The sequence below is a fragment of the Anopheles nili genome, chromosome 3 (genome assembly GCF_943737925.1).
Source record: "Anopheles nili chromosome 3, idAnoNiliSN_F5_01, whole genome shotgun sequence".
NCBI lineage: Eukaryota > Metazoa > Arthropoda > Insecta > Diptera > Culicidae > Anopheles > Anopheles nili.
The window spans coordinates 18,214,276-18,238,833 of NC_071292.1; the positions used below are offsets into that span (position 1 = coordinate 18,214,276).

At 44.2% G+C, this 24,558-nt stretch overlaps 1 protein-coding gene across 1 annotated transcript; it reads left to right on the plus strand.

Moving 5' to 3' along the window:
* Positions 1-600: 600 nt before the first annotated feature.
* LOC128727235 (zwei Ig domain protein zig-8-like) lies at positions 601-13,761 on the plus strand. The gene is made up of 8 exons (XM_053821123.1): positions 601-724; positions 5,452-5,609; positions 6,921-6,998; positions 7,677-7,809; positions 7,909-8,028; positions 8,238-8,343; positions 8,721-8,818; positions 11,944-13,761. Exons 1-8 carry the CDS (start codon positions 655-657, stop codon positions 12,210-12,212), a joined length of 1,032 nt encoding a protein of 343 aa, XP_053677098.1. The 5' UTR covers positions 601-654; the 3' UTR covers positions 12,213-13,761.
* The last annotated feature ends 10,797 nt before the right edge of the window (positions 13,762-24,558 follow it).

The window sequence follows — 24,558 nt, forward strand, 5'->3', positions numbered from 1 at the left end:
CGCGCCCGGTGGCCGCGTTCGGCACCAGCAGCAACACTTGCAAAACAACATGTTTACACAAAAGCCTCCACCGAAATGGAATGCCTGGCGGAATGATGATGGGCGAGTTGGGATGGGTGCGAGAAAACGCGAGCTTTTCTTTCATCCTTAAGTTATTTATTAGTTTAGCGCCGCTTTGATATGATTAAATAATGTTCCGCAGCATCTTTCACCCCGTACTGCGTGCCCTCACGATCAGCGTTCTGATGGGGCTTTTTTTTTGCTCTCTTTGTTTTCAGGACCATTTCGGAGGCGCTTCCAGCCGGCTGCGGAACTGGAAAAAGACGCCCGACATTTCGACGTGAACCGCACCGGCATCGGTTGTGTCGCCCTTTACTGGTTTCGCCTTGTGCCGCTTTGTGACAGTGTGGCAAAAAAAAAATAAAAAGAGTGTAGGTTAGTCTGGCTTACGTTTCGCCCGCGATTTCCCGAACGCGAGAAGGGTGATAATATTATTACTGCACACGATCGTGAGGCCACGGTGAGAGGCGACCCATTGATAAATGGGTTTGTTTGTGCGCACTTTCTAGTGTGTTTGTGTGCGTGTGAGTGTGTGTGTGTTTCGGTGTAGCTTGTTACAATGAATGCTCGCACAGTGCCCAATCGAAGTTAAAAATGCAGTATATCATCGTAGGTGGAATATTTGTACTGGCCAATCTACATTTCAATCATCACAACGCAATGGGTAAGTATTGAAGCGAGAGCTGGTGTATGTTAGAAATATTTAATGCGATTCTGTACACAATAACCATAGAACAGCCATTGGCAACATCGCCATTCAACATGATTTTTTAATGACCATTGGCACACCTTTAAAAACAAATCTGCTTGCACAACCCGACGCATTAAATCAAACGAACATTTCTATTGGTGATTCTCATGGAGTAAAACATCAGTTTGATCAAGCTCTTTTGTTTGCAAAACACACATTCGATGCAATATTGAGTGTATTTAACACTCAATTTAATTCTAACACATTTGTTTTTTGAGTGATGTGATAGTTAGAAACAAATCGTTGAATTAATTTTCGTTACGAAGCTTAATAATACCTAGTCACACTGTACATGAAATTAAATTTCATTTCAATAGTAAGAAACGAATAAAAATATCCATGAAAATGATGGCGAAAATAATGCGTCTTGAAACAAGTATCCACTCAACAATTTACGTCGTTAAACGAGTTCATTATTTTTGTAGCATTACAAGCTTTTCTGCTTGATGAAATTCGTGCCACAAATGCTCTCTCAGCTTTGCAGCAAAATGTACGTATTGTTTTCAGGCTCATTCCTAAGCTGCCTTCCATGAAATCGAAGGTTATTTTCAACAAGCCATCCGAGGACAGAACGCCCTTCACAGAGAGGGCCCACCAAAGCGAGGGACTTAAATTCCTTTTCATCTTGACATGATGAGCCATCTTAAACGCGCTTAGCTTCGCAACAGCCCAAAAGCTGTTCGCCCATCTTTGACGGGACACAATATCTGACGTCCTAATCAGCGTTCCAATCGAGCGTAACGAGTTTCCGGTGCCGGGAGGGGGTGGTTTCCATCGATTTCGGCACTTTAATGCCCCCGTCTTGGAAAACGACACAACCGCTATTCAATGCGGACGTCGTGTTGGGGGGAAATTTCTCGGCATGTTTTAAAACTCTTTCAGCAAGGGTCACACCGCTGCGACACTCACTCAGACCAGGAAGAAGGCACTACAGACTGTAGAATAAACGAAAAATACCAGCACCAGCTAGCCACACCAGCTAGCGTTGCATCGTAAATTCCGGCCATGTCTCGTTCCGGGTTGCTGGAATTTCTGCAGCAAACCCTCCTGTCGGATGTGAGCACTCTTCAGAATGAAGTGTTATTCTAGCATCGGGTCAAACAAACCCACCTCCTCCGGTGTTGCCCTCCCAGCATGGAAGGGTCGCGCGGCAGGATATGCAAGCAAGTGCCAAAGCTCAAAAGTACATCCTTCAGCCCGTGGAGGAGTGCATTTCATTCAAGCCCATCAGAAGGCGGTCGTCGAGGCAGGCGTTGGTTAAAACGAGAACGAGCCCGGTTCCCGTCTGCGATGGGGTAATGGGAGCTTCGTCTGCAGCAAATCCTCGCCCCGAGTCGGGCCGCCATGTGGCAGGGCAGACTGTGAGTAAACAGCTCCTTCGCAGCCACGACCAGGGGTGCTACTGCATTTATTGCCCCGGATACTACTACCGGCGGCCTCGAGAGCCATCCGTCACGGGGCATTAACATGCTTCGTCTCAAGCGCCGTCTGACGAGGATTTTGCATATTTGATCACGGAGCGGACAGAGGAAAGGTGTTGTGTCGGGTCTTTTTCGCTTGGGCGTAAATATACGCAGCGCGCGTGCCGGTGACACGTAACTGTTGTTATTAGTCGGTGTGTCGCACGGCAAACGAGTGGGATCGTTTCCAAGGAAAATTAGTTACTGCATGTCTGGCATCAAAGGGCGCCATTGAACGTGCGGCTTATGTGCTTCCTCCATAGGGGGATTTTGAGGGAAAATAAACATTCCATTTGCGCGTTAGAAATGTGAAGAATTTAATCCTAACAGAAAGCATCTCGCTTCAGTTCATCGCTCAAAAAGGTGTACGAGTCGTGGCAAAAGTTTCGTCATCATGCACTTTTGATGTGGCGTTGTAAAATCTTCGATTCAAAAGTTTTCATTCATTCAGCATCGATAGCCTGAATTTGGCAGCTGAATGATTTCAATCGCGATAAAATAGTTCGCTTCTTACTACGCTTCATGCGATTCAATAGCTCCTCCTGGAATCCTTCTTGAATCCCGGAGATTGAAGGTCCCGAAGGATGATAAAGTTCTTCAGTGATGTTTGTTTTTAAAAGCGAAAACCATCTGATCAAACGAAAGCCACACCGAGTATCATTTATCGCTGGTTGATATTGGGGAGCTGAATCAATGCGATGGTGGCCCTGATTGCCATCGTCAATGGTAATTAAAAGTTATCGATCTTCATAATGATGCTGATTCGGAGGGCGCGATGGTTGATGCTGTTATCGAGACTCTGAGGCGCTGGGCAATGGCATGGAAAATTAATCAATTAGTTTATTAATCAGTGCCGTCATCCACCAGTGGGGTACTTTCAACGCGAGCCTTTTTTTATTCGTGTGCTTGTACTTTCGCTGTCGTTCTGATTGGTGAATACGTTGCTTTTATTTAGTGATCCGCAATCCTACAAGTTGCCACATGAAATAGCACTGCAATTCTTATTTTCTATGGATATGTATATGTTTCCGGAATTGTATTTCATATGTATGTTCTTTTTTTCAATATTCGTCATTTTGAAAACGATTATTTCAACTGTCATACATATATCGAATTATTGGCGTGACTTGAAATATTACAGTGACCATACTTTTTAACTCAACCTAAGCAATAAAGTTTAGATATGTGTAATAGTCTTACTGATATTTTCACGAGAACTTTTTTGCAAACTTTTCTGCGTGTTGGGAATAAATTTCAGCTGATGCTGCATGTAATTTTCGATAAAATCCGATTGGTACATAACGTTCTCCGGACAACCTACTAACTGTGGCAGCAAATCCAACATCTTAACCGGCGGCAACCAACCATCGCTCGTAATAAAACATCACCATACGAAACATGCAGAAAGCGTGTGCCATGTTTTTCATGGGGGTTTTCCAGGAAAAAGCCAACAGTACCCGGAATTTGACTCTGCTCGTTAACCGCGCTCGCGTACATGCACGACGATGCTGCAATTTATGTTTGCCTATTAACTGTTTTACGACCAACAAGAAATAAAAAATGTAGACACTGCCATGACTTACAATCGCATATGGTACCCTGGGTGAATAATAAGCACAGGCGAAGAAAGTTGCACAGAGCGAATGGGAGACTTATGTGCTTAAAGGGTAGGTTCGCTTTCATACCGAAGGGGTTTAAAGTCGTCGTAGCGACACAATTTGCTCAAGGATAGAAAAACATACGTCAAGCACAATTATGTTTGTCGATATGTGAACTTTTTGATAGCAATTGTTCTGGAAAATCAAATTCAACATGATCGTTGAATGCAATATATAAATGATCAATAACAAAATCGTCTCATAAAAAAAATAACAAATGTATTTTTTCGAGAATATTTTCTACCGAACAATATTTTCTCCTTTCCCAAACGATAAAATGACATACAAGTCAACACATTATAGCAAGCATTATTTTAATGTATATTCCAGTTCCCTCACGACATGATAGCTCTACAAACTTTCCCAAAGCACGCAAAGGCTACACTTGTTTTAGCACGAATTTCATGGTTCTACCTCCGGCGACTATTCCGGTTCTGTACTCGGAATAATTTCTTCCCCATATCCACAACACCGGCTTGCTACAGGGAAATGTTCGGACTACCCTGCTGGAATGCGAGTTGCAGAAGCAATAAACTTTTGCTCCCCAAAAACCAACGGCTCGAAGTGCCCAATTTGGCTCGACGTTCAGCTAAAACACGCCAGCATAAATTGCCCCCTTTTCGATGACCCCCAAAGGCGGTTGGCATTTTGCCACGATGGTCGATAATTAAATTTGCACAAATTTCCTCCCATGTTTTCCTCCCATCCTTGTGGGCACGAGTGTGTTTCGGCGGGAGTTTTCAAGTAAATCATTTCTGCACCGTACCCGGGGTTGTATTTTATCGAATTGATTTGAACGATTAATCAAAAAGTTGTTATTCTCAGTGGCTTTCAGATTTCGCGGTAAAGCTAGCTAGCTTCGGAAAGAAATTTCAAATGTGTCGAAATGCTGTACAATAATACTTCCCATGTCACAAGTGTCGAGAAGTCAAAAATTCTGGTGTAAAATTGTAAAAAAAAACATTCATTATTTATAAACGCCACTTTTCATGTTTATTCGATTTCCAAAATTGAGTGTTCGTGTGATACTTAAATCCGAAACGCAACACCGGGTGGCTTGGGCTAAGCTGCGTGTGCTATGTCAAAATGTCAATTACATCTGGCAAATTTTCCTGCCAAAACACGATAGGACACCCGTCGGGGAGGTGTTTCTCGTTTACCCATCGCTTCCTCGGCCAAAAACCAGGAAGTCCTGTTTAGCATCAATTCAAAAGCGAATAATAGAATCCATTTGGCAATCATCTGAACGCGCTTTTCCACATGTCATTCGCAGAGCACATTTATTGGCACCATCACCGAGCCCGGCCCCGGTTCCGCCTCCGTAATCCAATTTCTCAAAAGCCCCTTCCGTTTACCGATGAGTCCTTCGAGGCCGTTCTGTGTGATGCGCTGCATGGAAGCTTTATTTTCCCCCTACTTCTGCTTTCAATTTTTCACCATTACTGCCAGCGCACGACGCTTTTCGCGTATCTAATGTGTATTTCATTTTTCTTCCAAACCGCCTCCGCAAAACACGGCGCAGGTGTAGCTAATCATCTGCCAGCACCGCAGGAAAACAGAATAATCAAAAAATTCTCCCCCCACCCTTACTTCGACTTCGACGTGCCTCGGAACATAACGACCCGCGTTGGCCAGACCGCGTTCATCAACTGCCGGGTCGAGCAGATGGGCGACAAATCGGTGAGTGTGCCTTTCTTCACGCTTCATTTGATCTTCTGATTAGGCGCTTTATCACGTCGGACGATAATAAATAACGATTACAGGATCGTCTCGCAGGTTCGATGTGCCTGAGAGGCGTGGTGAAGAGACTTGTGAATTAACCGTTGTTTATCAAAATTGGCCGTATCAAGGCGATGGTAGAATTAGTAAAATAAAGCGTAGCGTAAATATTGTGCGAGCTCTTGATGGAGCTTTGAGTAGATGATTCTCTAGCGAGAGTAGCTTATTGGATTGGGAGCTGGTTTTTAAACAAACATCCGCGCCGGAATGTCGAATGTGCTGACCGGCGCAGTTTAGTGCCCGAACAACAGCTTGTTTTGAAGGCTGGGACGTCCTTATTTGGCTTTACATAAGCTCTCCTCGCTTGCGTTTTATCGCTCACCGTTCGTTTGAAGACGCAAATCGCGTTGGCCCGTGTCTAAATACGGCATTGGCACATAAAAAAACGACCACTTTATCATCACCGGGTCGAGGGCGTACCCGTAAAATCTCGTTATCTGTTTGCCATAGGCCGACTAGTCAACACATACACACTTCCCACGCGCCCATTTGCAAAATCAAATGCAAATGGAACCTTCACACCTACCTTGAACACCTTCAGCGACCCTCTAGTGGGTGAATAATTAATCATACGCGAGTTGATTGCATGCCTTTGGCACCATATCGAGCTGATTCCGGCGTGTGGAAACGGCTCGGAAAAATTATCTCCTTTCATATCCTGCCATCGATTTCGAGCATCCATCCCTCCGGGAAAGCGCTCGACGAAATTTATCAACTCTTATAAACACATCAATCATCAGCGGCGTATTTATCTGTTGCGGTTTGGTGTGAAGCACACACAAGCCTACACATATAGGCACACGCTTCCAAGTAAAGCATCGCCGTTTCGTGTGCTGCCACGTGGGGCTTTAGAACGACCGTCGAGGGAATCGTTTAGACAGATGCCCCTCGACACCTCGCTGCGAAGAGCAAGCATTTTCCGGTGGTGATTTGCATTTGCTTGCTTTTATTCGCGCATGACTGTGTAAATAAAACTCAATAAACGATCCTTGCCACCGTTGAAAAAAAAAGTACCACACGCTAGGTAGTCTACTTGTGTATTTTGCTTTCCTTTTATCCGTCCGTTATTTTTTCTTTCTTTTTGGCTACCTCCTCTTTACTTCCATTTCAATTTATCCGTCCTCCAATCGACCCGAACCTGGGATTTGCGTGGGCATCGACATAACAATCACTCGGTCGACCTACCCACGGCGTGCTGCACGGCGCCAACAGGTCTCCTGGATCCGGAAGCGAGATCTACACATCCTGTCTGCCGGAACCGCGGTCTACACATCCGATGAGCGATTTCAGGTGAGTGGGTCGTACCGATGGGGTAAGAGGATAATGCTTTACCGCATGTTGCATGCCTTTCAGATCACGATTGTTTTTTATATCTCTCTTTCATCTCGTCATCTGCTCCGGCACGGTTGCTGCTGGATTCATTTGACACGCTTGTGAAAGCTGCTCAAAGCGAGCGAAATGATAAAAGAAAAACGAACCAAGAAAACCCATTAGGGAACCTTCTCGTTTTGTTGTGACAGCTCGAGGCAAACACGCCCCGGCGGGTGCTGTATGTTTGATTTCTAATTTCTGGGAACATCATGCAAATGAACGATCGTATCTCGTCGTTAGCTAGACGTCGTTGTTTGCAACAAACACTGTGCATGAAACCGTTGTTTTTGGTGTTATTAACCCGTGCAATCGTCACGAGTATAGATTGTTCTGTTTGGCTTTGCCAAACATGGAGGTGAGCTGGTGACCCATAAGTGAAAGGCTTCCACTGATTCACCAAAAAAAAACGTATAATCATCATTACAACTGTGCAAACATTTTCCCTTGTTGCATTTTATGTTTTTCCATGCGAAATTGTATGTTTTGCTGTGCATTTTAAGGGGTTACAGGCTACCAGAAAACGATTGTGTGAGATATTTTAGGCTTAAAAACATCTAACATCTTATTTAATGACTTTATTACGATTGCTCTGCATAGGTGATACGTTCCGAGAAGGCAGAAAACTGGACGTTGCAGATAAAATTCGCCCAACAGCGTGACTCTGGCATATACGAGTGCCAGGTGAACACGGAACCAAAGATGTCAATGGCGTTTCGACTGAACGTTGTAGGTAAGGATAACGAACCAACGAGCAGCCGCGTGTGTGTTTGGTAACCAAATATTACCCATGCCTTGTTTCAACCGTATCCGTTTTCATCCCACATTGCAGAGGCGAAAGCTATCATCCTCGGACCAACGGATCTGTACGTTAAAATGGGCAGCGTGGTGACGCTGACGTGTATAATTAGCCAGGGACCACACGATCTAGGGACAATATATTGGTACAGAGGTGAGAGCGCGATTCCTCCCCGGCAGGCGTGTGTTGATTTTTAATAATCATTGCTCGCATTTCGCTTTCGAAACCACCGTGCTATCAGCCATTTATTCAAGCGCATAGCGACGCACGAATCTGTTTCGCGATATGAAATTTGATGTTGTCATAACGTTATTACGTTTCACTGTGCTACATTATCGCCTTTTCTTCTCTTCTTCACGCAGGGTCCAGCCTCGTGCAGCCCATAGAGTTGCATCCCAACGATCCTTCATTAGCATATCCGCATCGAATATCGGTCGAGCTGAAGTGGACCGAGGCTCTCACGTCACGGTAAGCGATTCGCACCCACCCAACAACCCTCTTTCACACTTTAATCGCTCTGGCACGCGTGCGATAGCTCGGGAAACGTTAAACACGTCCCTTTCCTCACGATTAATCACGCGTCAGACTCGAGCACGAGCACGCTAGCTTACACACGAGATTATATTGACACACAGACACGGCATCCCCTCTTTCACATAATTAATCCGGTTTCGTCGTCCGTATGAGCCAGTGGTTGCGGTGGTGTCCTTTCAGCACCGATCCTGCAGCACCGGCTCATACGAGCGGCCCAAGTTCAAAGGCAGAATGAACTAATGAGGCTGAAAAACTTGATCCGATTCAATTGTACCCATTGTTTCGTGTTTCCTTTTTTGTTTTCTTCGCAGGCTGAAAATTCTCGACGCCAAGCTGTCCGATTCGGGCAACTACACGTGTCTGCCGACGTCCGCAGAAGGAACGAGCGTTATGGTGCATGTGATAAACGGTAAGCCCTCTGCACGAGAGTCAGCATGTCGCTTTCAATTTCGCCCGCCATCCGACGGTAGTGGATGTAAATAAAACGCATCGGCGCAATCGTCCTGGCTCGGTGGGAAGTGTTAATTAAATTGCGCAAGCGAACAAAGGAATAAAAACGGCCGAAATTCCAATTTAATTCGTTCGATGAAAATTTTGTTTGCGCAACCGACAAAGATAAATAGCGTTCGGTGAATATGCAATTAAAGGCCTCGCATGCGCACGCCAATGCACACTTTGCTAAATTTTACGGCAAACCACACTGACCGTACGGGGTATGAAATGAATTTTGGAAATGCTAATGGAGCGATGGTGGGTGTTCGATAAATTGAATAGTTGATTTTACCATGTGGACGCAGCTTCTCGGGCGAGGGATAACCGATCAAAATTAGTATAAGTAAATTCCAAAACCACCATGAACACGCGTGTTTAATTAGTCAATCGAAATGAATAAACTGCGCGCCCGGACGGATTTGGTTTGCATACATTGATCGTATTACATGAGAGTTCATATGCATATGTGCATTTACGACGATTTGCACCGCAATGGCTGAAGTGGTTGGAGCGAAGCTTTCCCGAGTTGATGATGAATGAAATTGTCTACATAATCCGCGTGCCAGCACTATATTTCACTGCAATGCGCGCGCGATGGTTTACCGTCATGCGTAAAATTAACAAGAAAATTCTATTTTAACGACCGCCGCAGCTTATGCAAACCCCCTCAAAGGCATTTCTCCGGAAGCTACAGGGAAAAAAAACAACGGAGCGCATAAAAAATTCTGACGAAAAGCTATTAAGAAATTCGTTTGCAGCTCGGGGAAAATTCATCATCCTAAGCCGTGAAAGCCAGAGAATGCACTTTCTGCCCGGTGCCCGTGTGCTACTTTCACGCAAAGGAAGCTCCTGAAGATGGCTCTTGTTTAGATGCTTGTATCTCGAGCACCGGCTGAAAGGAGGATAATATCTTTTGTAGTAAATACACCGGCGTGCAGAGTGAACTCGGCCCTCTTTTGCTGCCAAATAAAAGCGGTCGCGCGAAGGGTCGTGAAGCGAAGCTTTATTGTGCTGATGTGCCCGCTGCGAAGCACCCGCCGCGGTGCAGCAACGAACGAATTCGCCTCCAACGAGCGAACTCTGCTGCCCGTTTTTCGCAAGAACCCAAGCGGTACACGAGGGAGCGGGAAAAAATAACATGATGATATAATAATCCCTCCCTTTCAGTGCAGTACAAATAAATGCCGGTCTGCAGGGGCAGGGAAATGTAAAAAAAAAGGCAAAGAAAAACCAACAAAACGGCAACTCGGCACCATTCGTGGAAGGAAACCCCCGGTGGTTACTGCATGCGCATACATATTTAGGCAGCATCGGTGGATTCTGACACGTGGTGTGGGCTTGGCTTCGTTGCCGGCGCGCACAAACCAACACCGATTCCGGTGACACCGTCGAGTGCTAAATGGTCCGTTTCGTTTATGGAAATGTTGCTCCACCTTACCGGTCGGTGCGAACAGGTCACATGCGAAAGCGACACTGGTGAACGGGAGGGATGTAAATCCTTGCCGTACCTTCGTGGAACGATTTTGATATCCAAGCTGCGGTGCGTTTCAGTTCACGCTAATGCCCGCGGTGGCCGGTGCACGGTTGGGGTATTATCGCAACGCGAAAACTACACCCACCGCTGCTGTTAAATGTAGGATTTCCTGGTTGGTTCCTGCAGGTCAACGGGATACAAATACTACAGTGTGATGGGATTTTTTTTTACGACGATCGTTCGTTGGCCAATAAGATTAGCTTTAGACAATCGTAAACGTGCAACGTTCTCTCTGCTTGGTTGTTGGTTGTGCTACATTAACAATGCAAATGCATGTTAAATTTTAAAATTATCATAACGGTAATGTTACAAACGTTGGAACATGTGTAATTTTTCAATTAAAAAAGGAACAAGTTATCAGTTACGGATTGCATGTTTTTTCAGCGGCTTTCTGTAATATCGAAATACAGGAAAACTCACGCCTGATGTAGTGATGTAAATGCAATGAGTTTGTTACAGCGATTTTCCGAATCGACAATCCAAACCTCGATAAAATTTCCAAAAAGCTTCCGAGAAATATAGCAATTAGTGCATCGAGTCCGGTTTCGCATATTGATCAATCATCCGCACACTTCTGAAACGCCGATTGGCCACAAACTAACCACTTATTTCCATTCGAAGAATTTACATAAATCCAATCACGTCTAGCGTCAGCACTAGCCCAATCATAACTTCTGCGAATTTATTGTGCATAAATATGAAATATTGCATTTCATTGCGAGGAATTGTATGTCATGTTTGTAACTTTATTTTAGAATTACCGTTGGCTATTCCAATAAGAATTGTATTTACAATCAACGGAAACGCTTTTAAGATCATCAAACTGATTTTGGCTATAGTTTATATACAGTAGCATTGCAAGTCGTATTTCTTAAAATATTTATCGCAATGTTTAAGCTACTAATTTGAAGTTTATTTAACAGGATCCCGCAGGATCCATTTCATAGAATTGTGCATTATGCGGAACACCAAACCGTTAAGCTCTTTGTTGCATTTTCAAAGGCAAACCTCAATGGAATCGCTTCGTTCTCGATCCAAGCCCTCGCTAGCATTCGCAACAAGAGATCATTCCTCACCGTGTCCCATTTATCACACACACACACACACACACACACCCCAACAACAAACGCAAACAGTAATGGAGATCGCTTTGATGCGGGACCAAATGGGGGCGTGCGCTTTGTTCGCCCGATGATTGATGTACCGCTCGATTCGAATTTCCTATCTTCTCGAAATGCACCGCACCACACGTCGGAAAGTTACAATGCAACGCGCTTGCACCGAGAGAGCCAGGCAAAAATCGTGGCCCCCGTTTATTGCCTTATCGACATGGCAAACGTCTTATCGTTTTCGTTACCCAACAAGCCACGCGATGGCACAAAATTTGTTTTGCATTATTCCTCCTCCTCCGAGCCGAGAGTAGAATAAAACGAACGTCTTTTTCTCGCTTCTATTTTTCCCATTTTCGATCCGTGCCATCCCTGGACGACGATCCCTGGACCCCACAGGAGAGCATCCCGCGGCGATGCAACGTGGTTGCGCTACGACCGCCACCAGAGATCAACGCCGGGGCGTGCAACTACTGGCCTCGATGTTGGTGCTGCTGATGCTGGCCCTGTCCTGGCAGCGGATGGAGTTCAACACCACGCGCCCGTCGACGGTACGGACGACGGTCTTTCGTCCACGTTCGCGACCTGCCGGCCTGCGGGCACCGACGCCGTGTCAGGTGATAACGGATCGTCCCTTTGGCACCTTGGCGATTTCGTGCACCGCGTAATGCCCCGCCGTCCCGGTGGAACGAAAGGTGAGAGAAACGGAAAACGCGCCCGCAGGTGTGTTTGTGCCGATGTCAGGCGATTTGGAGCCGGGAAAATGGTGCCCCCATGCGACGGACGGGGTAGCAGTTGTACATGTTCAAACGTTGTGAAAAGAGTGAGGAACAAGGCAAAACACGAGAGGGGTGAAGAGAAGAAGAAAAAAACACATAAAAATAGAAATAAGAGAAGGTTTGAAGCGGCAAAAGCAGATGAAAAAGAAAAATAAAATAAACGTGGAACAAAAGTGATGATGCCACGACGTGAAACTTAAAACACGCCAGGGCACGCCAAATCAACGAGACACCGAACACAATTCTTAGAGGATAAGGAATCGGTTGCGGCATTGGAAAAAGAAAAGGGAACCCAGCATAAAATCACACCGAACACAGTATACAAATCTCAAATCCCGCTCCACGGCTCGAGCCGCTCGAGTGCAACGGAGTGCGAGGATGAAGTGACTCGAGACACTTTCGTTGCAGTTTGCCGGGAGCAGTGAGAAGGATGATACCTTCCCGATAAAACGCCTCGAGAAAGCCACTTGTTTTACGGGATTCCACCCCCTTTGAGTAGGAGTTGTGTAATAAAATATCACGATCGTAGCGTTGCGTCCAAACATGTAGAGTGTGCAGTTCATCGTTTTGTTATCGATAGTTTTGAAGAGGGAAAACAAACGGGCAGCCGGTGAAAACCTCGGTGAAAAACCAATTGGGAAAGAAGCGGCTGGAAAGGAAGCGACGTTTTTATCGATTTCCAAGTGTGTGAAATGTTTTGTCAGAATATTAAACGCAGTGAGTGTGGTGTGTTGAGGTGAGATGGTAGTACGGAGGGCCCTCATATCCGGCTAGGACGCGAAGTGAAGGAGAGTTAGGTAAATCTTGTTATTAATATCGCCCGTTTGAATTTGTTTTGAACCATTGCGAGACGTTCTCAGTTCGAGCACAACCCACAACCACATAATCGCCCCAAAAACGTGGGCAAACACGATTCCAAACCATCCAAGCTCAAAAGTGCACTGGCAAGGAAAAGGGGACTCCCAATTTCGGGAGTCTGCTTCGAAGCATTGGCAATGCCCTTGTGAGACCCATTTTATGTCACCCGAATCCCAAAATGACGTCAAACAAGGTAAGGCGGATGGAACAGAAGTAAACTTAGGCGCGAGGACGAAACGATAGTAACCATAGTAGAGCGGATTTGCAACAAAAAAAAAGGACACAAGACCCGCGCGTGTACATTTGAACTTCATTAGATTCAGATAAGATTGGGAGGAGGGAGCCCACAATTACACGTCCCCCCCCTCCCGCTCTCCCTTATCGAGTCTCCCACCCCGCTCAAACCCTCCCCATCATCAGCGTATAGAGCGAGACATTTTTAACGAACAAAACCAACCAACACACTCTTTAGGCGAATGCGAGACCCTGTGGCGTGTGGGCGGCGGGTAGCAGCATTAAAGCTATTTATTTGAGAAATAAACTTGAGATTATCTCAAATTCAAAAAAACCGAAGAAAAAAAAAACCACCCAATTCCGCCTCGTAAAACTACGGCTAATGCTTCTTTCGGGAAAGAAATGAAAACCGCGGCCACGGCAAGGTGGCAAGGTTCATTTTCGGATGCTTTCGATGGGATTTCGCTCGCGTTTTTCTTTTTGTTTCTTTGTGCCGCTGTAAGTTCTCACGATTGCAAAATTGATTCAGACCACAATCCGAATTAGCCGGCGGGTTCGAAAAATTCCGAGAAAGCCGGCTTCATGACGACGGAACCGAGACCGTGCGATGACCTTCGCGCTTCGTGAACCGTCCCGGGATGGCGGTGAGCTGAGATAAGCCGCATAAAACAGCGCCAGGATATTGGTAAGTCAGGATTCCCAGAACCACGATTCCCAGAACGTAATGCTATCCAGTTGGCGAGATTAGCATCGAGCACCTCTCACCCGGGTGTGTGTGTGGGAAAAACCACACCACCACCGTACGGCAGCCGGAGAGGGGGTCAAATGTCGAGGTGAATAACGAGGGTTCATACACTTTTATTTCAATTTTGTTTCGTCGTGTAATCTGGGAGAAGTAATAAAAGTTTGTTTTTTTCCCCCGATCAGAAATGATATCGATTTTTCGTATAAAGTTTTTTTTTTGTATCGCAACACCAAAGCCACCAGAAGAGCGTCGAAATGAGTTTTATATTGCTTTTTGATCATTTTTTCCTCGAAACTTTCACATCGAATCCGATAAAAGAATTGCAACAAAGAAAGAAAAAAAGCCATCTTAAAATGTCGCCATAAATATAGAGCCTCTGTTTTTTAGCAATAAAAGCTGCAAGCATTCTTTTCACACACACAAAGTCCAAGTGTGATGAGCGAAGAGACAACCCCATTATGAGTACCTTATTTGTGGCTCCTCAAGAAAAAAAAATACAAAAATAAAAACCTCTGCATTTGGCAGTTGTTTTTCCCCCAGCTGCAAACAAAAGTCCACATCCCCATTTTTCTCGATCCTCTCGATGCGCTTCCCAGCCCAAAACAACCCCCATCCAATCACGAGCCCCTTGCTGCTACTATAATGGTCCAATTTCAAGCACACTTCTCTCCGTGCGCCATCACTCGCCTGCCCCTCGGCTTTCCGGCTCGGTAGCTATTTTGAGCCCGACAAATGAAGACCTCGTGCTCGTGACAGCCGGAGCGCTTCAGCGGCGTGATAAGACGACCCCTTCTCCGGCTGCATCCGAAGCCGTACACAATTGCCAAATGGGCATCATCATCTACACGGCGAGCACAGGTCCGAAATGTCGCAAAATGCCGAAGCAATTTCCTCCTGGCCCTTAGAGGTCATGATAAATCCCATCCTCGATGAAAGGCCCGGGCCCCAAACAAAGCGCACTTTTGTTCCACCGCCCAACCCTTTGCCAAACGGCAATGGGCGGGAGCGTGCAACGGCCGGTACCAAAGGCCCAAGGTGAAATAACTATAACTGCTCACCTTAATTGCCTGTAGTGTGGCGGCCAACTTACCGTCGACCTCGGTGGGGAAAAGTCACGGCCCGGTGTATGACGCGCTGCATGGTTCTGAAGCATAATGTTATTGTTCGGGCGCAAACGAATGATCCTTGATCTGGGGCCATCAAACCGTGACCGGAACCGGAACTCTTTTCCACCGCTCCTCCCTTGTAGATGGGAAACACAATGCGAGCCCAGTACGTGTGTGTGCGTGTGTGTTGTTGCACGCTCTCGGACGTGACCCAAAGAATGCAACGCTGCACTTGATTGCGAGAGGGCGCCGAGAGCCCGGTCGCCCGCGTCATCCCTTTGATCGTGGCCAATGCGGCACTAACCGGGCGTCTTTGGCCTGGTTTACGACGCTAATTTCAACCCTCGGTTATGCCCGGCTGACGTCCCGAGAAAGCGCGCACACCCCCTTGCTGTGTTGTGATGCATCCGTTTGACCTCGGGAAAGCGCTTTCTGCGGGAAAAAGTAGGCCAATTGTTTCACTGTTTCCTAGCGGCATCCGTACAAAAGCGGAACTCCACACGGGAGCATGACAATAACGAGGATATTTTTATCACATAAAACGTTGCCATCCTTCGACGGATGGTTCGCCATCGGATCGATCACTCCGTTCGGGGAAGTTCAATTTTGTGATTCCACGATTCGGTTCTCACGGTTGCGTTAAGCACGGTTTGCTTACTTTCGGTTCGCAGCAGCTTTCCGGGAAAGTGGGTCGAAACTGGCTACCGCCGGGTGCTTCGGTCGGACAATGACATTTTACATCCACTCGCGTCTGCTTCATCTCAGGGATCCACGGGATGTAGAGGCGAAAAAAAAGCTTGGGAGAACACGAGCGATGCGCTTTGGTTGGCAGGATGCCTAATGGATTACGCGAAACATGGCCGCCATGGTTCATGGCCAAGTACGTTGGTCCTAATTTTGTCTATTACTGGGGAAACCGCTAGCAGGCGAAGCATGTACACGCTTTCGCCCCATTACAATGCAATTTGTGATGTGTTAACATGGCTTCCTGGACGGCAAGAAGTTAGACGTGAGATTTATACATCTTATCTTACAAACTACACCATCATGCTGTACTAACAAAGCTTGTTAAAAAAAAACTTGCTTCTTACTCAGAGGCTTATTCTACTATTTATCAGGTATTTTAGCATAAGGTAAACAAACTAAGCAAAGCTATAGTTTTGGTCTGAAAAGGTTATTATGATATTTATGATCATCTTCTTACCCAAAAGCACATCTTTTCCTTATTTTACAGAGGAATAGGAAGCAAAGAGGCAATCACAGTAAGTGTTCTGTTTATATGAAAAACCAACGGAACCGAAATCAAGCAGCATAAAAGCATGCCCCCTTGAGGGCATGCATATGCAAGGTTACCATTCATTCGAGTAGCTAAACTGAAATTCTGATTGCAACGTTCGATGTGTGCACTTGACGGGATGCACTCGTCGGCAAGCAAATGCGATTACGTTATCTACGGTAGTGGAGCTTACACGGATAAGGGGTTTTCTCATCTCCCTGATGCCGTTCTATTTCGTCGGTTCGATAAAAGCTCCCTTGCGCATCATTCTAGAGTTTGCTAGCATTATTTCACTCATATTTCAATCGGCGTTTCAACGCGCACAAAAAGCAATTTTCTTGTATAGATTAATTTGAAAGCATCAGCGTTCGTTGTTGTGTTATTACCACGTCACAGATTATGTATCGCTTTGAAACATCGCTTTGAAACATAAAAAAGGTATGCGTCTTTAATTATCCCGTCGGTTTTATCAAAAAGCAGCCTTTTCAACTGCCAACATATGAAATTACACAAACCCTGAAAATGCTTTTCCAATATAAGCATGCGGAAGTAAAACACAATAAAGACCCCCGTTATGGTGCCGGTTCTCCCGGAAAAGCCGGAACCCAAATTTAGGAACTTAATCCCGAAGCAACAGTCAACCGAAGAAAGGGTAAACTAATCAGGCACCAGCCCATGTGACCGTGTTTAATCCTACCGGTCGAAACCATAGGCTTTCTAGGGCACGCACGCCCACCGACCATCCTTTCGATACTAACCCACTGCGGGAGATTATCTAAAATATTCAAAACGTCATTGAAATTCAAACATCATTGGAACGAAACGAACCCTGTGAACGCTTGTGATGGAGGTGTCATCGGGTGAAGGATCGGACCGATAAGAAGAACAGAATGCCATCTCCTTCGCCGCACTAATCACACATGGCTAAAGCGTGCGCCATCCACTATTTGTCAACCATTTGGAACAGAGAGACCGGAGAAGCAGCTTAGAGAACGGTTCCTTGCCGATCCAAAACCATCACCACCGACCGAACACGCCGAAATTCCCCCCTTGAGGCGTGGAATGTTGTAGCCTTTGCATATTTGATGATTTAGGAGATCGATACTATTGGCACGATATCGTCCGTATCGAGATTGATTGAACATCGAGCTGGAGCAAAAGCCCCGGACGATCGAACCCAAATATCGTACGGCATCGAAGCTTGAAATTCCTCTCGCCAAGTGCACCGGCAACCGTACAACACCAGATTCAATCAGACATTTCTCGCCGTTCGGTAGGAGGTGGCATTGACACAACGTGCCGCAATGGGCGTTGGAAGGTCCCCGTGGTGGTACGGTCAATATTCCGACCGACCGGTAATGAAAGGTCATAAATCATTCTGGAAAAGGGGGTTAAATCGATACACGGCCTGGTCAAAGATTCTTCGCATAACAAACATATTGCTGCCAGACACTTTGCAGCATCCCTCCGAATGATTGCTACGTTCTCGAGTTGGAAGAAATGCGCATAGAAAACCTCACAAGTTTCGTAAGAAAAAATCTGCAGACACTCCGGGGGCAAGCGTCTTTTTTTCCATAAGCAAGCCTTTTTTCCACTTCCTCGCATTATAGCCGCAATTACATGATTTTCTACCGATCTCTCTTTTTTTTGTTTTTTGAACGGTGGCAGTTTCAGAACGGTGGTGCTCTCAGCTCAACCGATGTCAAAATTTAAAAGAATTGCTTCTCCAGGCGCGAACGGGGCAAAGTTTCGCGGTACAAGGTAGGCAAAGTTTCGCGCCTGGGACAAAGTTTCACCGGGTGGGCGAAGTTTGAGCTTCTTTTCGTCGCGTTTCGTTTCAATTGTCGCACATGCTGGTACACGCTCCTGCAGCACGAGCGTCTTGGAGTGAGGAATGAACCTGAACGGTGAAAAATGTGCACGTATGCAATCGGCAGTTTTACGATCGTTCTGTGTAAATTTTTGCCATAAATTATTTCACGACGAAAACACACACACGCGTTCGCCATCTGACACTCGATCGGCATCCGGTGAGTTAAAACGATCCAGTTGCGAAAGTTCCCAAGAAATTGCACATAAAAAGAAGTTTATTTCAAGCAGCCGGCGTTAACCTAAATTTTTTTCTTCAATTATAATTGAAAAGCGGTTTGCGTGATACAAAACCAACAGATGAACGTTTGCGATGAAAAACAAAATTTGATTACAATACGCTTTGTATGGAAATTATTCATTGTTGTTTTGTGTAGTTTCGAACGCCAATGTACAGTCATTTACGTTTCGCCAGGGATAACAAGAATTAGAAAGAACTTAAACTTTGGTGTACTTCTTAAGTAAAGGGTTCCGTCCTAGCTAATTGGATTTCATGCCGGTAGGCAGGCGAGTGTAGGATATTCGAACTTCAAAAGTTCATAATTGGATCTTCTATTCGGTTAGCTTCGGGACGCAACAAACCATCGTAAAGAAATACACGATAGATAGAAATAATAAATAGGGAGAAATGCGAAAGATAAGAGATAAATACATAAGTATTTATCATTATCAATCTGTGAAAAATTTTATGAAGAGAGAAACTGGAGATGCTTTCTCGTAAATAACATGACAAATAATATTACACGCGACGCTTTTTGAATCCTGTTGCATCATTTGACGTAATAATATTTATCTACGCTTGTTGCAAAAGCTGCATTGATTACATTCGGTACAATTATTTGAAATTAAAATAGCTTGTAATCAACCATTAAAAATCTATCAGCTCTTCAAATTCCAGCAAAGTTTGAGTGTAATTCTTCGAAAACCAATTGGCTAGCATCTGATAGCATTCCTACAATGACTGAATGGCTGACGAGCAATTTTCGAGCTTTTGCTAATGGTGAAGCAGGGTAGGAATGATTTTTGAGGGATCCAATCCGAATATCCAATCGGTCAATACTCGCAACCAAACGTATGCAAATGTATGCGAAGAGAGTAGCTCGGCCAGAATAACACATATCCGTATGCTTTTTGAATGCATGAATTGCACCAGCCATTCCAACACGAATAATTTTCGAATCTTTACACGCTTAAAATCATTTCCCACAACCGATGAGGCCTGAACCCATTCGGCAAGAGAAATTTACATTTGCATTAAGATGATTTCAGATTGGCAAGAGAAAAACACACATAAAATGCATAGTTTTCGTTCAGTGACGTAATAAAAACCATAAGCAAATGAAAAGTCAATTCCAAAATAATGATTGTTACGTATTCTGAGTATCACAAATAACATGATATCGCATGATTCTGTTCAAAAGAAATTCAAAACAGATGCAGAGAAAAAAGTAAAATTTAAATGTTTAACCAAATACTTATATTCAATTTAATAACTTCATTATCCGTCTCAGTTTCTTACGACGACAAATATGCTTTAACGCCTTGGCACGAATCTTTCACCTTTTAAGGTTAAGGAATTGTTATTCCGTGCTCCACTTAAAAGCAAGTTGATCGTCATCAACCTTAATGCGAGCAATTATGCTTATTTATTGATTACCGTGTACATAATACGCTCCTCCAAATGGAGTTGAATCCATTCAGCAACTCACAGGGAGGTTTAATTGAGTCGCGAAAAGTCTCCATTCCAATGGCAGCATAACGACACAAAGATAATATTCGGTACACCTTTTAAAGAGGATGAAAAAAGCATAAACATCAAAGCTTGCTAATTAAAAATGTAAAAGCATTTATTGAGGGCTTATGCGCGTTTATGCGTAATAATAATAAATATCACATTTTAAAACCACCAAACCTGTGACAGAAAAATACCTTCATTTTAATTTAGAAGCCTTGCTTAGTTAGGCAAGTACTTAAAACATGTAAATTTTATACAAATACTGTCCTAATAATGTACCATATTTCATTATTCATACTTCGAATAAGGAATTCATAACATGCCAATCAACATGCGTAGCACACTTCTTCAATACATTCCATGCAAACCCACCTACTACTTTCCATGCTATGTGCTTCGGTGCATTTAATAGCATCGCATTTTCGGTACAAACAAGAAAAGTACCATCTATGCATGACGTCAAATAAATATCCCCAATTTCAGAGCCAACTTACCCGTCGGCGAACGCAACGATACGAACTACATGCTGTGAACGCATACTTGTTTCCTTCAAGCGAACATGCTCTTACATTCGCTTTTGTCCGAATCGTGATTAGTACCTCCATCAATAGTCATGTCTTTCGCGAACTTTTGCCTCGAAATACACCCGTTTTGCCTGCGACATTAATTATCGTTAAACGGTTGCTTCAGTTGGGATGTGGGATGTGGGTTGTGTGCAGCCAACGACGCCTAAGCCCATTGTTAACCTTTAACAGCGAGCAATCTTGGATGTTCACATACCGTGGATATTATTCGCCATGTGCGTAGGATCGTATGCCGCAAGGCATCTAAGTCAATCTACTAGTGCCCCATTGCATATTTTGTACGCAGTTTTGTATAAGAGTAAAATTCTCGATAAAACCCACAACGATGAAGCGGTGAAAGCAAATATTTTAGCCTTTACAAGCTCTTATGTTAACCTTCTTTAATTTGGAATGAAGTACAAGGGTAGCAGTTTTCAAGCACATGGAATCAATGCAAAAATGGCATCATTACTCCACTGTACCACATGCGATAATTGCGTAACATTAACGATGAAATTTGCAACATACATGTTGTTCGTTGTTTCATTCGCCTAGCTTGCAAATTTCGCTATGTCGCCATGTAGGCAGCACCTGAGCACATCGAGCAACGACTCGCAATTAGGAGAAGTATATTTCAGCGCGTACAACCATACACCACTTATGGAATTGTGCAACAAGTAATTAGCCTATGCTTTGCAAAAGCTTACGCTGAGCTTACCATGCAAACGAACCATATTTAAGCTAAGCAGTACACTTCGTTCTTTTGTTTTCCAAAGCAAATTTGACTGCAAAGGCATTAGAGCACGAGTTACGCTGTATGCTAATTGTGTGCTTTTTGTTCGCCAAACAATGGTTAAAAAATAAAAGCAAATAGAGAGCCAATCTATAAAAAGTGCAAGGTAGTTTTTTTTTCAACTATGCTTCAATTCAAAAAGTTAATATTTTTTTCAATTACTACGCAACTATTGAGTATAAAATAAATTTCGATATTACCGCTAAATTTAATTAACATTAAAATTAAAAATAAAAGAAATGCTTTTCTAAATGAGCATGGTAAACGCCTTTGCAAATCTTTTCCATAGGATCTTTTCCAAATCCAGGATTCTGTTATTGAAGAACTCAGCCATCTGCTCGACACAGCTATCTCCTTAGTCATTGTTATTATATCCAACAAGAACTGAGCAACGTTTCTTCATCTTCAAACACATCCAAAGCGTAGGTTTACTTCCCGTACCAACCCAGCCTACGGCGACACGAACGCTGCGCTCTTTGCCGAGCAAGCAGTGTACGTAGAATTGTGATTTGTACTAGAAATCCAAACAAATGGAAGCCGATAGTTTAACACTGCAGCAGACTCACTTTCGTCACATGGCATAGCATAATGCCACCCTCTTCATGCCGTGACGAAACGATTCGAGCACGCTCGTCATAGGATGTCCTCCAAGCGTCTGGTAGAAATATTGATTTTGCATGCTTGTCAGAATTTCATCATACCATTTTCACTTTTTCCACCCCTCCACAAAGGATCCATTTCATCGATCTCCAATCGTCGGGATTGAAACTTTTTGTGGGTGGACTGAAGAGGCAAAAAAAAAAAAAGAACAAGATCTTCCCGGCAAGCGTGAACGAACAGTGGCATGTGAGAACAGGAGCGAAGAGGCTCCAATCCCCAATCGGTGCAGATGGTGCAATTGTTATTGGTGAGCGCTGGCGGCAGTCGAGAGGTATTTCCCCGGATGAAGCTTAAGCCCGTCGCTGATCCCGGTACGGTTGCGATTTCACTCAGAGAACTTTTCCACTCTACCGGGCGGTGGTTTTTATTTCCACGCGTCACTTTCCTTCGCACGCCATGGTGTTTCGTCTGCTCGAGGAAGACCATCGAGAGACTGCCTGAAATTTGGCCGAACCCGGATCGTTTCAATCAAACTTTTTCCAACTATTTGGATGTAAAATCGCGAAGTCGGAAATTGGAAAATGGGCAAAAACACAAATCGCATTTTCTGTCCGTTTTTCGATCTCAACACTTTTTTTCTTGTTGAAAAAAAAAACATCAATAATTTCAAACAAGCGATGAAGTTCATCGCGAAATAACATACATTTATTATACTACAGGCTATAGCTATTTTTTGTGCATTGAGAGATTACGATTGGTGCGTAAACGATAAATAAACAGATATCGTTAACTAAAACCGCTCCATATCACACGGACGTTGACCTACTTTGAACTTATGCGAATGGCAATGGTAATGATCCTTCAATTTAAAGTGCCGATTGTTTGCATCCTTACGGTTCGCTATCGGAGTAAATAAATACGCTAAATAAATTCACCCATCTTCGAAGGATCGCAAGAAATACTTCTTTCGATGAGCGAGAAAATTGATGCGAAAGAATGTGGTTCGCAGCAAAAAATAAACCCACCCGGAAAAGCCACGTATTTCGTATTTAATTTTAATTTACTCGTTAAAAGCCCCGTTCCCCCCGCGAACACAATAAATCACTCGGATTTTCCAGGATTGTTTTCGGACTCCTCGTTTCTCTTGTTTTCCTACTGGAGAATCTTTGACGGACAGAGAGGCTCGTTTTGGTTATCTAGGGGCTAGTGAGAAGGGAAGTTGTTTTTTTACCTTTTTCAATTTTGCCGTTGGGAATAACAACCCCTCTTAAGCGTGATGAATTGGCAACCGTTTTGGCGATTAATTTTCTTACGGTTCATTCTAAAAGTGGCCGTTTACACAGCGCCGAAGTGTAGTTGATAAACATTTATCATTATCACAACCGTTGCCAATAAGAAGCTGATAAAAAACGACGAACTGCTGAATACGCTCGATTGAGAAAGGTTTCGACCAAATGTGATGTAAGCACCTTCAAACCGTACTGTGGTATAATTTGCCCTCAAAGGCTACGATGCTGCTCCCCTAATGGACTTAATTTCATGTGCCATTTGCAGATATTTGACGACGTCTCCACGAAGCTTGCAACGATAAGAATAAAATAATGCATACAAGCATGCGACCAACGTTTCTCTCAGCGACAACGATGAAGTATCATGCATGAACTCATATCATAACAGCCAGATTGCTACCATTTGTGGCACGATTTTCTCTCTCGGGCGGTATCTTATCAAACAGAAACCTGACGACACTGCAGTGGCGTAGCGACCGTAGCGGTTGCATGCGTATAAAATATATGACCACAAAAGAAAGCGAAGCCCTTTCAGAATGTTGCATCCTTCCTCCACGTGGCTTCCTTTGTGCGTGATGACTGCGATGTGCAACAGCACAGCATCAAATTACCCTTTGGAAAGGCAGCAATCTTCCCTTTACGAGCATGACGGGAGCACCATCGTTTTGTCAATGGCTATCGCCACTGCACTGTGCAAGGCTTCCCAAAATGAAGCGCTTTTGATGACGGCACACTGATAGATGCTCATTTTTCCATTACAACAGCGAAGCCTGGCAGCACCGTTTCCAGAACATTTTACAGCTTCAAGCGTTCGTATGACGGAGTTCAGAACACCCGTTCTATTTGTACTGCATTATTATGTACCCTTGCTAAGGGCACATTTCATACATTCGATTGCTATCAGACTGCTGATGATGTTTGATAGGTTGGACAACTCTCTGTTTGAGCTGTTAAAAGTAACGTTCAACTGAAGATGAAAAACATATAGAGTGATTGACGACACATTCATCTTTCAATAAACACATCGAAAAGTTCATTATACATTTCAATTCGTCATTACAGAAATTTAAATGATTTTATTATTGTTTTCCAATACATCCCAGTATATGCCGATTTTTTTTATAGTTTCACAGAATATTCCCAGAAAGTCCCTTTAAAAATGGCAAA